At 42.7% G+C, this 16,074-nt stretch overlaps 1 protein-coding gene across 15 annotated transcripts in view; it reads right to left on the reverse strand.

The window, feature by feature from the left end:
* LOC122557729 (F-actin-monooxygenase MICAL2-like) overlaps positions 1-16,074 on the reverse strand; it is a 174,847-nt gene that overhangs the window by 97,045 nt on the left and 61,728 nt on the right. For 10 of the 15 annotated variants that reach the window (XM_043705670.1, XM_043705666.1, XM_043705669.1 and 7 more), the window contains exon 2: positions 10,701-11,052. In XM_043705670.1, coding sequence (XP_043561605.1) covers positions 10,701-10,964 — 264 coding nt within the window. In that variant the 5' untranslated portion in view covers positions 10,965-11,052. Of the gene's footprint in view, positions 1-10,700; positions 11,053-12,196; positions 12,322-12,814; positions 12,940-13,494; positions 13,702-16,074 lie in introns of those variants that run through there. The other 5 variants (XM_043705655.1, XM_043705657.1, XM_043705660.1 and 2 more) reach the window with 5 other exon arrangements.

Here is a 16,074-nt window from a genome sequence, read left to right on the forward strand (position 1 = left end):
AGCAAGAGTTCCACAAGCAGCAGTCAGATAAATGACTGAATAATCTGGCTTTGGGCATGATCTCGGACTGATCTCTGGTTTCTCCCAATTTAGTCTGGGTTTTGAAAGAATAAGGAAATCGGAGTTCGACCAAACATATGCAAACAAAGAGGGATCGGAGTCCTGACCATTCTTATGTTGTGCCTGAGCCAAGAGAAAGCAGTCAGGGTAGGGCCCCACTGCAAGCTCATACAGTGGCAGCACCTCTTATACTATCAATTTGACCACAGTGTCTTATTCAAGTGATCCTTCTTAAGACACATTATTAAATCCTGCCTTCAGTGGCGTTGGTCACATGATGTCTTCCATCAGCAGCTCCCCGCTTAGTAATCGAGGACATGGAGTTGGCTAACCTTCCCCTGCTGTGGCCAGGGCTCAGAGTCAAACTAATTTTTCCACTTTCTCCGCACTTGAAACCACATCTCCCGACCTGGAAGTGAGAGTGCTGTCCACTGAATCAAGACTGAAACTTACATTTTGGAAAAAAAAACTGAACTGAAACAGTTTTGTAAACTTCCCCAACACAAGAATCCTTGTGAAGATGTACACCAAGATGGACTGGTTTCTTTCAGTCTGTGGTCAAGTGGCATTTAGTGTAGGAATGAATGGCTACATGATCCAGCTACAATCTAATTAAGTCATCAGCAGCTGACTAATCAGCATTGTAAATCTGTACCAGTTTGGAGGCCAAACTCGGTCAGTGAGATAAACAGAATTATTCACAGACAAGGTGGCAACACAAGACTTTAATTCAGACACATCTTAAACATAGGATTTCAATGCCAGGAGGCTGGAGGAACCGGCTGCTTCACTAATCTCACACAGACACAATAAATAAATAGATAGATAGGAGAAAGGTCTGTACAATGAAGAATTGAAAATGACTGATTTCTCAGTTTTATAACTAAGACCATAATAAATAGGAGTAGATGTAGGCCATTCAGCCCATCGAGTCTGCTCTGCCATTCAATCAGATTGTGACTGATCCGTTAATCCTCAACTCCACTTTCCTGCCAATTCCCCATAACGCTCGATTCCCTTCCTGATTAAACTTTGCAGCTTTGGGATATTTGCAGTTGTAAAGGTTATTCATATGCTGAAGATTAAATTGGGTCTGAACTCAAAAGGTGCAGTGTCACTTGCTAGTAGAAGGCTTGACGTAAAACAAGAGACGGGTTTCTTCCTGTTTCAAAAGCCAACAAACCACATATCACATATTACCCAATGGAATCCGTTTTTTTAAAAACAAATGCCATTCAACTGTGCAGCAAGTTTTTCCACATTTACATAGTTCACTGTACTAGGGAAACAGTCAAAACATTTACCATCTGTTAGTAAAACAAAGTTTTACACTGGAATCCAGAGCAGCAGATGCTACACACTGGGCCATTATTTGCAGTTATGAGCTGGGTGGATCACTCTCAGCTCCAGTATGATTCATATTGTAACTTGTGAGGTGTGGAAGCAGGTAACAGTGCAGCACATTTGTAATGGTAGATCTGGGACCTGAGTGAATGATGTGACTAACAGTCCATTTCCTTAATCAATGGGTTTCAAAGACTGAGAAAGCAACAGCAGAATGATGGAAGAGGAAATTGGATTAACTACAGTTGAGTTTAATTCAGAAAGAAGGCCAGGAAGAGGGAAAGAAAGATTGGATCAAGGGGAAAAAGAAAAGAGTAAAAGGGAAAGTGAACCTCTTGTAAATCTAACAAAAAAAAATTAAACTATTGGAATGAGATTTCACAATTTTAACTGTTCAGGCTGAAGCCTGGGAGATTAATTGGCAACCATTAAAAAAAAAAATCAGACTGCATTTGAAGGATTCTTACTCTGTTAATGACTTGTCTTAACTTCTTGTGGCTGGCTTAATGGATAATTAAGGTAATTCATGAAAATCGGGGAATATTGAGAGAAAGCAAGGGTTCACAAGTTGTCAACAAATCTCAGTCCCATACTTTTCTCACAAGAATATATCCGATTTCCTTTTAAACGTTGCAATTTAATCTGCTTCCTTCGTCCTTGCAGACAGTTCATTGCAAATTACAAGAACTCACTGCATCTAAAATTAAATTCCCATCTCTCCTCTGGTCTGTCCTCAAATCATTTCACATCAGTGCGTTGTGGTTATTTCATTGAGGGTCATCCTGTTTGTGAAGGCAAAGGAAAACGTGTTTTTCGACAAAATCTGCAGTGGACTGTTTGTTGTCCAACAGTTACAGAGACTGGGTAATCACAGCTGAAACCCAGTGGTACAGGGCACCTGTCAGAGCCCTTTTATAAAACCAGTGCCTGAATGCCATTGAAAATACAGCCCTATCTCTCTTCTCTAGATAACTTCAAGGTTATCGAAGAGATCTTGATCAATTGAGTCAATGGGCTGAGTAGCAGCAAATGGAATTTAATTTGGATAATGCGAGGTATTGTATTTTAAACAATTAAACATAGGGCCTTGTGTAGTGTTATAGAACAGAGAGACCTAAGGGTTCAGGTACATAATTCTTCGAAGTTTGCATCACATGTAGACAGGGAGGTTAAGCAGGCATTTAGCACATTTGCCTTCATTGCTTAGACCTTTGAGAATAGGGGTTAGGGTGTCATGTTGATTGTACAGGATGCTGGTGAGGCCACTTCTGGAGTACTGTGCCCAGTTCTGATCGCCCTGTTATAGGAAGGATATTATCAAACTGCAGAGGATTCAGAAGAGATTTACCATAATGTTGCCAGAAATGAAAGGTTTGAGATAAGGAGAGGCTAAAACTTTTTTCACTGGAGCATAGGAGGTTGAGGGGTGACCTTATAGAGTCATAGAGATGTACAGCATGGAAACAGACCCTTCAGTCCAATCCGTCCATGCCGACCAGATATCCCAACATAATCTAGTCCCACCTGCCAGCACCCGACCCATATCCCTCCAAACCCTTCCTATTAAATCCTCCAACCCTGGCAACATCCTTGTAAATCTTTTCTGAACCCTTTCAAGTTTCACAACATCTTTCCAATAGGAAGGAGACCAGAATTGCATGCAATATTCCAACAGTGGCCTAACCGTGTTTTCAAAATTATGTGGGGCATAGATAAGGTGAATAGCAGGTGTATTTTCCCTAGGGTGGGGGAATTCAAGACTAAGGTGCATATTTTTAAGGTGAGACGAGAAAAGTTTAAAAATAGGACATGAGGAGCAATTTTTGTTTTACACAGACAGTGGTTTGTGTGTGGAATGAATTTTGAGAGGAAATGGTGGAAGAGGGTACTGTAACAATATTTAAAAGTCATTTATACAAATACATGAATAAGAAATGTTTAGAAGGATATGGGTCAAGTGAAGTCAGTAGGACTACTTTAGTTTGGGATTATGGTTGGTATGGAATGGTTGGACCAAAGAGTCTGTTTTCATGCTGTTTGACTCTAAATGAGAGAGAAAAAAAGTATTTATTCAGCATCTTTCACATCAACATCCTGGTGCATTTTACAGCTGACAAAATACTGTTGAAACATTGTCACTGTTGTAAAACAGGAAGTGTGACAGACAATTGCACTATGAAAGCTCCAACAAGCAGAAGTGAGATAATGATCAATTAATCTGGTGTTAAAAGTGATGTTGGATGAATGATAAATATTGGCCTTGGCCCTAGGAAGAACTCCCTTGTTCTTCTACAAGATGTACTCTATATTATTTTACATGGGACAGATGGGGCCTTGATTAACATCTCAACCGAAAGATGGCAATGTTTGGTCCTGCACTGCAGATGTCGGACTGGATTATTTCTCTGGATGGGGTGCTCTAACTAATGACCTTCTGACCTATGGGAATACCAGGATTATCTTCATTCCAGAGTACTTAAAGAGGTAGCTCCAGAAACTGTGGAGGTATTGGTGTTCATCTTCCAAGATTCTATAGACTGAGGATCAGTTCCTACAGACTGGAGAGTAACTAATGTAACTCTACTGTTTAAAAAGACAGAGAAAAACAGGAATTATAGACCAATCAGCCTGACATTGGTACTAGGGAAAATTTTAGAGGCCATTATTAAAGATTTAATAGCTGTGCAATTGGAAAACCATGGCAGAGTTGGATAGAATCAGCATGGATTTACAAAAAGGAAAATTGGGCTTGGCAAATCTACTGGAACTCTTTGAGGATGTAACTCAGAGTTGATTAGAGGACTCAATGGATGTGGTTTATTTGGACTTTCAGAAGACTTTTGGCAATGTTCCAAATAAGAAATTAGCATGTAAAATTAAAACCCATGGGAGTAGGGGCAATGTACTGACATTGATACAAGATTGGCTGGCAGACAGGAAACAGAGTAGGGTAAACAGGGCTTTTTACAAATGGCACGTAGTAATGAGTTGGGTACCACAGGAATCAGTGCAAGGATCCCAGCCTTTCATAATTGTATGAATGATTCAGATGAGGGAACCAAGTGCAAGATCTCCAAGTTTGCATTTGTCACTAAGCTGGGTGGGAGGGTGAGCTGTAAGGATGATGCAGAGATGCTTCAGTGTGATTTAGAAAAGCTGAGCGAGTGGACAAATACATTGCAGGTGAAGTATAATATAGATAAGTATGAGGTTATCCATTTCTGGAGCCAAAAGATGAAGGTGGATTATTATTTGAATGGCTGTAAATTGAAGGATGGGGTGGGGGGGGGGGGAAAGCGGAATATCAAACGAGACCTCGGTGTCCTCAGACATGTCACCGAAGATAAACATTCAGGTGATATGTTAGCCTACATTGCAAGATGATTTGAGTACAGGAGTAGGAATCTCTTGCTGCAATTATATAGGGCATTGGTGAAGCCATACCTGCATGTAGTTTTGGTCTCCTTATCTGAGGAAGGATGTTCTTGGAATGGGGAATACAGGGTAAACCATTTAGGACTGAGTCGAGGAGAAATTTCTTCACCCACAGCACTGTGAGGCTGTGGAGCGCAGTCAGGCCAAACTATTGTATGATTTCAAGGAGTTGAATATGGCACTAGGCATTAAAGGGAATCAAAGGACATGTTGGAAACAGGTTATTGAATTGGGTGATTAGCCGGGATTATAATGAATGGCAAAGCAGGCTCAAACAGCTGAATGGTCTGTTTCTGATCTTTTTTCTATATTTTTATGTTACAGGAGCAACCTGCTAGTTCAAAGTATCAAGAATTCAGAGGAAGCCATCATGGCTGTCCTACTGCTACCTGCTTGAATCCCAGGTGAGCTTGGTTAAAATGCTTCCTTGAACAAGGGCTACATCATTTGGTGGTGATGTCAGGAAACACCTGTTTCTGCAAAGTGGAAATCTGGAACTCAGTCTCACAATTCGAACTTTTTTTTCATTTGTGGGACTTGGGCGACTGAGACTGGCCAGCATTGATAGCCCATCCCTATTTGCCCTTGAGAAGGTGGTGGTGAGCTCCCTTCTTGAATCGCTGCAGTCCACTTGTTGTGGGTGGACCCACAATGCCAGTACAGAAGTAATTCCAGGATTTTGACCCAACGACTGTGAAGGAACGGCAGTATATTTCCAAGTCAGAGTGGTGAGTGACTTGGAGGGAAATTCATAGGTGGTGATATTCCCAAGTATCTGCTGCCCTTATCCTTGTCGGAGGAAGTGGTCGTGGGTTTGGAAGGTGGCGTCTAAGGATCTTTGATGAATTTCTGCAGTGCATCTCGTAGATAGTAGACACTGCTGCTACTGAATGCCGGTGGTGGAGGGATTGAACGTTTGTAGATGTGGTGCCAAACAAGTAGGTTGCATTGTCCTGGATGGTGTCATAAGTGCTGTATGGAGGGTGTTGTTGGAAGGGGACAGAGAATGCAAGGGGGTCATCTGAAAATTTAAAACCAAGATAGAAATACTTTTATTGGTAAGAGTGTTAAGGAATACAGAACCAAGGCAGGTAGATACAGTTAATGTACAGTGAAGCCATGATCTAATTGAATCATCCACTTAAGAGGAACATATCCCCTATACTTCTTTGAAGTGGAGCCATGGAACACTTTCTGACCACTTGAGAGCCCAGAAAGGGCCCTGGCTTAATGTCATATCTGAAGGACAGCATCTTTGACTATGCAGCGCATCCTCCATACAGCACTTATGAGCTGCTAGCCTAGATTACTGTGCTTAGGTCCTAGAGTAGGATTTGAATTGCCTGAATCAGAGACGAGACTCCTATTCACCAAATCATGACTAGCATCTAAAGCACTTCACGGGAATGTCACAGGGTTGTGAAAGGCAAGTGGTGACTTTAATTTTTCTAATGGAAATAAATAGCAGCCTTCACTAGCAGCCAGAGGGAGATGTCTGATTGTGGTGCTGCTAGCTCTGCACCATCATCTGACACTCATTTCTGGATCCCCACAGTACAAGGTTTGTCGGAACTCAGCCCCTGATATAGTCATATCAGCTCAAAATAACACAGAGGCAAGAATGCAAGGAATGAAGGTAGGACCTAACTCTACACCACTGCCACTCTACCACTGTGCCCATTTAAGGTGCCAATCCATATCCCCAGAATGCAGAGGTTATCGCACCACTTTGCAGGGTCACTGCTCTGTCTTTCCAAGAGTAAATCTGGCTTCTATCAATTCTACATTCTTCATACAGAGCCTGTGCACTCGTTCTTGTTTTAAGGACCAATGCAAGATTTAGGAACCGGAGTCGAAATTGGTCTCTGTTGTGTCCATTAGAATAAATCTAGAGGGTTATTCTGATTCTAAAGTTTTGACTTGAGCCATCCCTATTACACAGATAACAATTCTAGTCTACTTGCTCTACTTGTGTTCCATTAAATATTTCCCTCTATCATCACATGGCACAGAAAGTGGTTATTCAGTCCATCGTGACTGTGTTCCCTGCTCTTTCAGTTTGTCCTACAACTTTTCTCTTTTCAGGTATTTAACAAATCCCCTTTCAACATTGCTGTTGAATCAGTTTCCACCATCTTTTCATACAGCACATTCCAGATCTCAACTTACTGTTTAAAAAAAAATTGGTTTAATCTCTCCTCTGGTTCTTTGGTCAGTTACCCTTACACTTCTGTCCTCTGCTTATTAACCATCCTGTCATTGGAAACAGTTTTGCATTATTTATTCCCTTGAAAATCATTCTGAATTTTGAGCACCTCTGTTAAACTTTACATGGTAACAGAAAGTACTGCCAATGCTCCAAAGGGCAGGCAACATGTGTGGAAGAAAACAAAGTTAACATTTCCGATCAGGATGAAGTCGCCTTCAGGCCCTCTTGTGGAACAGTGGTAGTGTCCCTATCCCTGGACTGAAAGGCCAGGGTTCAAGTCCCACCTGGTCCAGAGATGTGTAATAACAAATCTGAACAAGTTGATTAGAAAATTAGATTGAATTTTTTTAAAAATTTGAACCTTCTTCAGAATAGCTTTTAACCTCCTCTGCTCTGAGGAGAATAATCCTGGCTGCTTCGGTCTCCCTGCATTACTGAATTCCTTACCACCCCAATCAACCTCCACTGCTCTGTCTCCAAGACCTTCACCTCTTTTCTACAGTGTGGTGTCCACAGCTGAACACAACAATCCAACTGAGGCCTAGCCAGTGACAAATAATGGTTTACCATATTTAGAAGGATCTACTATTGCTAGGTCAGGTCTGTACTAAAACATAAATAATGAAAACTGATGGTAGCTTCCCATTTCTGCCTGTTTATAGTTTAACACAGATGCAATGTTTAGTGGAAGTGATCAAAATACTGACAGGGAAGGAGACAGCTAAAGGTTCTTCACTTGCATCCTCTCCAGTCTCACCATCATGATGCAAGTGAAGAACCTTTAGCTGTCTTCTGCCCTGTCAGTATTTTGATCACTTCCACTAAACATTGCATCCGTGTTAAACTATAAACGGGCAGAAATGGGAAGCTACCATCAGTTTTTAAGCACTCCAAGACCACCCCTCGGAATCACAATAAATTGCATTAACATAGCACCATTATCGTAGGCATGCAAGGTCCCCAAGACACTTCATGGAAACACATCCAGGAAAAATTCCATCAATGAGGAGAAATGAAGAGAGGCCCAAACATTTGGACAGAGAGGTAGATTTTAAGGAGGGTCCGAAGAAGTAAGTAAAATTTCCAAGGAAATGCATTCATCTCCGGATTACTGCTTCTCGGCTGCTATTCTAATTCCAGGAATTGCAGCAATGCTGTTAAAAGCAACTAGCAGTTAAACGTTTCTCCCACTGACCACAAACTTGGAAGAGAAAAGGCTGGATCACGTTCAACGAAAGAAAGAGTGAACTGAGCATTGATTATTTCTGGCACTCAAATCTCAGGGGAGTGAGGCAACAAAGTCTGTGCAGGAATGTTTTATTCCTATCACATCCCAAGAACACTTCCCAAGAAGATAAAAAAACTCTGCAGGGGTTCATGTGGAGTAGCCTCTCATCAGAGATCATTGAAATCAAACAACATCCCGTTAGTAGAAACGTGGCTCACCCCTTTCATATAAACACAGGTAAACTATGGATTTGTGAACCTCTGTATGGGGACATGGTACGGGATTTCATTGAAGGATTGGTGTTGAAAGGCAGGGTCTGACTGGAGAAGGGTCTCCAAGGATCAAGTTATTGAGCAGGTTATTGGGTTTTATCTGCGACTTCAACAAATTTGCTGAATACATATAAGATGGCAAATGTTTTCTACCTGGATTTCAGGAGTGCATTTAGAACCTCAGAATCCCTGTAGTGCAGAAAGAGGCCATCTGGCTTATAAAGTCTACACTGACCGTATGACCAGCATCCCAACCAGACCCAGCCCCATCCCCCCACCCTATCCCCATAACCCTGCATTTCCCATGGCTAATCCACCTAGCCTTCACAGCCCTGGACACTACAGGTAATTTACCATGGCCAATCCACGTAACCCACACATCTTTGGACTGTAGGAGGATACTAATGCACCGGAGAAACCCACACAAACATGGGGAGAATGTGCAACCTCCACACCAACAATCACTCGAGGCAGGAATCGTGCCCAGGTACCTAGTGCTGAGAGGCAGCAGTAATGACCATGGTGCCACCCTGCACATTTGACACTGCTCCAGAGAAGAGGAGATCTATTACCACCTTCAATCGTTAACAGCCACCTGAATGGGCTCTTGGTGTGACATCTCCTCCAAAAGATGATGCACCAATGTCCCTCTGAGTTGGTACTGAAGTGTTAGGGGTTTAAACCCACTCACAGTAGAGTTATTAATGAAGCAATGTTCAGTCCTTTGTAAACTCGATCAGTCCATTGAAATTACTTAAAAAGGTCTTTCTATTAAATACATTATAACCTTCCGGATAATGTGACTTCAACATCTTCAGATCCTAACAACTGATTCTATTGTCTTGAGCAGCAGATGGTGGTAATAATTTCACTGTTACCACATTTCTTACTGCCCCTAGATCCCCATTTTTGTTTCTTTACTTGCCCCATTTAATATCACCTTTTGCCTTATCCCACCATCTCCTTTACCATTTAATCCAACCTGCTTTTTCACAAAAACCTCTCCTTTGGTTCTGTCCCTTCCCCTGTCTTTGCACTTGCTGAAAACCCACTGTATCTCGAACATTTTGCTGACCTGAGGGCCATCAGCCTGAAGTTTAAGTCTGTTTCTCTCCACAGGTACTGCCTTACCCACTCAGAATTTTCTGTTTATACACAGTCACAAGCCCAATGTTGTGATGAGACTGCATTGTGGTGACAACTATGTCCTGAATTGTTTAGTAGCAGCACTGAAACATGTTCCGTAGACTTTATCCAGCAAAGGACAAACTGTACTTGTCTTAGAGAGAATACAACATTGGTTGGGTGGGGTGGAGTGGGGTGGGAGTGGACTGTATGAGGTCAGATTGAGTGAACTAGGCCTACATTCCTTCGAATTTAGCAGAATGAGGGATGGTCTATCATAGAATAGAATCCCTACAGTATGGAAACAGCCCATTCAGCCCAACAAGTCCACATGGACTCACTGAAGAGTATCCCATCCACACTCAACCCTTCCCCTATCCCTATAGCCCTGCATTTCCCATGGCCAATCCACCTAACCTGCACATCATTGGAGAAAACTGGAGCACCCAGAGGAAACCCACGCAGACACGGGAAGAACATAAAAACTCTGCACAGACAGTCGTCCCAGGCAGGTTATTGGTGCTGTGAGGCAGCAGTGCTAACCACTGAGCCACCGTGCCGCCCTCAATAGAAACGTGGAAAATTCTTAGGGGGCTTGACAGAGTAGATTGGCTGGAGAAATGAGAACAGGGGCTATTAGTCTCTCTGGATCGCTGGTCAGCTGTTCAGGGGTGAGGGGAGGGGGAAATATCTTCACGCCGAATAGTCTAACTCAGAGCGGCGTGTGTGCAGTTGGTGAATCTACAAGATAGAGGTCGATAGATTTATCATTACGTCGGAAATTAGGGGATGCTGCGGGAAGGTGGAGTTGCTGTGGAAGGTGAGACATCAGCCTATGGCGCAGATAGGGGACTTAAGGTGGTTCTGTCCTGAGGCGGGTGGTTACAAAAGTAGATTTGAAACAGAGGGGCTCAGTGCTTGAGGAGAGATCCATTTACATCTCAAAGAGCCAAGTGGTCTATCCCACCTCCTGTTTTCGGTACCCTTATTGGGTCATTGGAGGTTGCTCAGGTTAAACTCCGCTCACCTGTGTGTTGGTGCAGGCTTTGCCCTTCTTGTATTCCTTGTGGTTGGCATGTTTGTCCAGCTTGCTCCAAAGCGCCTTCGCTTTCCATGTGTTGACTTTTGACTTCAGCACGGAGTAGAACATCTGATGATCTAAAGGGTCAAGGTCCAGATAACGGCAGAGGATGTGGAATGCCTGCAGTGTGCCTTTAAATGTCGGGGCTTGAACAAAGTTCTCAAAGAGCTGTCCAGCTTGGCTGGTTTTGTCATTATCATTTTCACCCATGGTCTGATGGTGGTCCCCACTCAAGAGAAGCGCGTCGGAGTTGTGTACTGACAGCACGAATTAACGTTTATTTCCAGACATTGTGAACCTGAAAAGTTTCCAAAACAAAGGCACAATTAATCCAGCAAGAAGTAACTCGAGTAAGGTGATCTTACAAGTGGTTAAATCAGGGCTTTTTGCATGCTGAAGATTGTTTTCCTTTGTGAGAGAAAACATCTTATCACATATTAAAATAAACTATTCACAGAGGGGGAGATCCGCTTATTCAGTCAACGTAACCAAGTCAAATTAACTTTGCACGTCTTCCAAAATTTTCTTGGAGTATTTTAATATCCGCAGAAGTTTTTTTCCCCACTTTCAAGCACCTCGGTGATTTTGGTGAGCAAAGTTCCTTTACAAGTGTGTCTCCGCACAAGGAGCAGACACAGGGAATTTAGTTTCACGGGGATTTGCCAGAATCCTCTTGGATGATTTATGCTGCCTTAAAATTTACCGGGGTGGGGGTTTTCCCAAGGTGTTACTTGCTTTTACTCTGACATTTCACTGTGTGCTGGCGTCAAAACACACTGCATCAAGAACTTGCATTTCTATAGCACCGCTGACAACCTCAGGACACCCAAAGCAATTCACCGCCAACTAAGTATGCCTTGAAGTGTAGATACTTCTGTAATGTAGGAATCATGGCGGCGGTGCACAGCAAGATCCAACAAACAGCAATGAGACAAATTGCAAGATATTCGATTATAATTATGTTAAAGGACATTGATCAGGACCAACTCGCTTGATCTTCTTCATTATAACGATCATGGGATCCTTTACATTCCCCTGGAGCTGAGTGGCACTGTGGCTCAGTTGTTAGCAGGGACCTGGGTTTGATTCCACCCTCTCACACACACAGTGTGGAGTTCGTACATTCTCTCTGTGTGTGGGTTTCCACCGGGTGCTCCGGTTTCCTCCCACAGTTCAAAGATGTGCAGACTAGGTAGATTAGCACATGGGAAATGTGGATAGGATGGGAGGGTGAGATGCCCTTTGGAGGGACGGTACAGACTCGATGGGCCAAGTGGACTCTCTTCCACACTGCAAGGATGCTATAGTTCTCTGAAGGGATGCAGTTTAACACATTATCTAGAACTGTGCACTGGTCTCTCAGTACTGACCCCACGACAGTGCTACTCTCCCTTAACACTGACCCACAGGGCTCTCTCAGTACTGACTTTAAGGTATTATACCTCCAACTTTGCACCTCCGTCCATGACATGATGTTAACTTTCGACACTATTACGTTTTACTTGAACAGTCTTCTCAAATAATCCAACAATTCAGGTGAATACCGACATCACAAATCCATTAAGAAAATAGACGGGACTCCTTTGAAATCATTTGAAAAGGTCCTTGCTGTTCACCCCGCCTCTCCTGAGCTGAAGAACTTGTTACAATACTTCAGCTAAAGGAAACTCATGACAAAGTAACTTCCTTTGGCTCATTAACTCTTCCCTCAACTTGCTTCTTTAGCTAGGCAGAGTTAAAAAGGTGCCTTAAACTCACGAAAGTCAGCCAGCAATCTAAAGCAGTTGCATAAACAATTATCGACAGCCATACCCAGGACTCTCTCCCCCTCGGAATGTATATCAGAAAGAAGGGAATTTCAGGTTGATTCAGCACAGACACAGAAAGATCCCAAAATACTTTGCCGCCAATCAACTATTGAACTGTCATCATTTGTTTAAAATTAATACTTCTGGAATCAAGAACTTCTGGATATGTTTATACATTTCAGACATCTTTCCACAAATCGCCACTGTTCCGAGGGCAAGATCTTGCCTGCTCGCACAGATATAAAGACTAACCTGGTAACTATTACAAAGCGCAAGAGAGCTCACCCCGAAGTCCTGGGACCAATAACGTATCGCTCAACAATGTAAAAGAGATTATCTTGCCACTGTCACACTGCTGACTGGGAGAGCCTGATGAGTTTCTGCAAAAAAAAAACCCACTGCCATGTTTCCGAGATTACTACAGTGACTACGCTTTAAAGGTACATCACTGACAGAATGTTTTGGGACATGCCAAAGGTTTGTAGCAGTGTGAGTCTTCCTTTTAAAGCTGGAACATGATGTACAGCTTTGTTAAAATGTGCTGGGGGCTGGGAAAGTCGCCTGCTAAACCGCCTCAGACTTTTCTCTGAACTAAAGCACAGCTCATTCTGAAAACAACAAGCTTTCGAACAGTCTCATCCGCTCTCTCAACACCGTGATATTTTTAAACCACAAAGTATTGGGCTTTCTACACCTGCCCAGAAACCACACACGGGCAAGCTGTCGCCTGCGTGAGTTCATGTTTTTTGACAACGCAATCCGCTACCAATAAGTGAAAGTTTAACGACAGTTTTCATAAAAGCCTCTTCCTTGATGAACTACCACAGCTGTTAAGATACAGGACCAAGCCAATAAAATGAGAAACAGATTGCAACAACCCTTATGCCACATAATCACTCACTTCATTTGCTTCAAAGTAGTTGTGGACTTACCGTCTCGTTGTAAGAGCAAAATTCAAAATCTAAAGTTCAGCATTCCCTTTCCCCTCAGGTTTCAGATCTTAATGTTACCTTTATTTCTTGTCAATTAAACTCTCTTCAGCCAACTCGCATAACGTAAGCATCCCTTGCCTCTTTGTAAAGAGCTCCCAGAGTGAAACGTCATGAAGCAGCCAGGCTCGGGAAACGTTTCATGTGTTGCCCTGTGAATGGCCAAAGGCAGCCTGAGTTGGAATATGGCACATTGTTATTAGCTGAGGTAATTGATCACAGAACCATGTTAGTCATCTCAAGTTTCATAACTGAGTATGGATGGGTGTGTTACTCACTACTCTGGCTCCCTCTGTATCCTGAACTCAGCGTGATAAATTTAATTCACCATCAAGCGAGTCCAGTGTTAAGTTAAAACCGGAGACTGAGGGTTTTGGGGAGGGGGGGGGCGGTGGCCTGATTTTGCAATTTTGGACTTCCATCACAGCAAAGCTCACACAACTGCAAATAACACTCCACCTCATCAGAGAATCAATCGGGCCAGGTCATTGTCCAAAGAGGGAGTAAGAGTGAGGAATCGGAGGTATGGGTATGCTGTCAGGTTATGGCATTGTACTTGAACACAAGTTCAAATCCAACTGTGGTGGTTTCAAAATTATAGACTAATTTCTACACAAGCCTGGAAATTAAAAAGGTGGCCTCAGTAAAAAAGTGACTAAACTATTGGATTAGCATTAAAGCCAACAGGGCCACTTCGGTTTCATTAGGGAAGAAAGCGTGTGGTCCTCTCCCTGTCTGGGCTGAGATCCCTGACTCCAATCCAACAATGAACTCCTCTCAAATAGCAACTCAGTTGACAATATCTAAAAGTAGGCAGGCCACTGCCACCTTCTCAAGGCAACTCGGGCTGAGTAATAAATGGTGGTCTTATCAGAAACTCCTGTATCCTGAAATGGAATAAATAAATGGTTTTACCTTTGCAAAGCGTGCATGTTTACATGGCCTCAGCAGTCAAAGGAACCTTAAAGCATCTAAAATAGAGCTGTCGTCACTGCAGCATGTATTGAAGAACCATTATAGGGCAGCCCCTCCCTGAACCTCGGTCCCTGCAGTAATGGCCCAAGGAGACACTAAGCTGAATTCATTGGATCTCAGATTTGGAGAGATAATAGGAGGCTTGGACAATCTGAATCCTCACAGCTTGCAGCTACTATCCTGGGACAGGTTGGCTGCAGAGAATTCCAAGGCCAGAGACTGTGGCAGAATAAAAATATTACAGAAATGAGGCCAAAAGTAGAAAGCAACGCTGGACAAATCTCTTTGCAACTGACATTACACACACCATTGTTTATGGGCAAATCGGTCAGTGAATTCGACAAATAAAGGTTCATTTCACATTGAGACTCTCCATCACTTTCTGCTTTGGCCTGCTCCATCATGACCTTCGCACAGTTTACTTCTTAACCTTGGTCACCTCATTTAAACAAAAAGATTGAATTTGCATGTCGATTTCTCACTAAATAGAGTCATAGAGATGTACACGATGGAACCAGACCCTTCGGTCCAACCCGTCCATGCCGACCAGTTATCCCAACCCAATCTAGTCCCACCTGCCCTATTTATCCTATCCATGCCCCTCATAATTTTATAAACCTCTATAAGATCACCCCTCAGCCTTCGATGCTCCAGAGAAAATAACCTCAGCCTATTCAGCCTCTCCCCATAGCTCAAATCCTCCAACCCTGGCAACATCCTTGTAAATCTTTTCTGAACCCTTTCAAGTTTCGCAACATCTTTCCGATAGGAAGGAGATCTGAATTGCACGCAATATTCCAACAGTGGCCTGACTAATGTCCTGTACAGCCTCAACATAACCCCCAACTCCTGTATTCAATGCTCTGACCAATAAAAGGAAAGCATATCAAACGCCTTCTTCACTATCCTATCTACCTGCGACTCACTTTCAAAGAGCTATGAACCCGCAGTCCAAGGTTTCTTTGTTCAGCAACACTTCCTAGGATAATTGTATAAGTCCTGCTAAGATTTGATTTCCCAAAATGCAGCACCTTTAATTTATCTAAATTAAAATGTTGAAGAAAGTTAGAGCTGGTAATTAGCAGTGCAAGGAAGGTAAAGTTGCCATTGTCTTCCCAGACCAGATGGCTGCTCTCATATTACAGAAAGACGACTGATGGTTGTTTAACCACAGGGTCACCACAGAGGTTATGGAAGAGAATTCTTCATGGTGGTGCATTGAACCCATGCAGTTAGCATTACACTGCATTGAAAACCAGCTGTCCAGCCAATTCAGCTAACTGACCCTCCACTGTGCAAGAAGATTTTTGATAACAATAATTATTACAGAAGGGAAACAATTTAGCATCTAAGCTATCTGATTTTATTCCCACAGGTAGAAGATTGTTGTCAGTGATGACCAAAAGATTAAAAGGTTTAATTATTTTCCTAATTGTCTTTCCTGTCTTGCTTTCCCTCCTTGTCATTCCTGAATTAGATTTGATTCAAAATCACGCGACTCCCTCTCAATACTTAAATGTCAGTGACAAAGGAGATATACGATTGGTG

The sequence above is a fragment of the Chiloscyllium plagiosum genome, chromosome 16, assembly GCF_004010195.1.
Source record: "Chiloscyllium plagiosum isolate BGI_BamShark_2017 chromosome 16, ASM401019v2, whole genome shotgun sequence".
Taxonomy (NCBI): Eukaryota; Metazoa; Chordata; class Chondrichthyes; order Orectolobiformes; family Hemiscylliidae; genus Chiloscyllium; species Chiloscyllium plagiosum.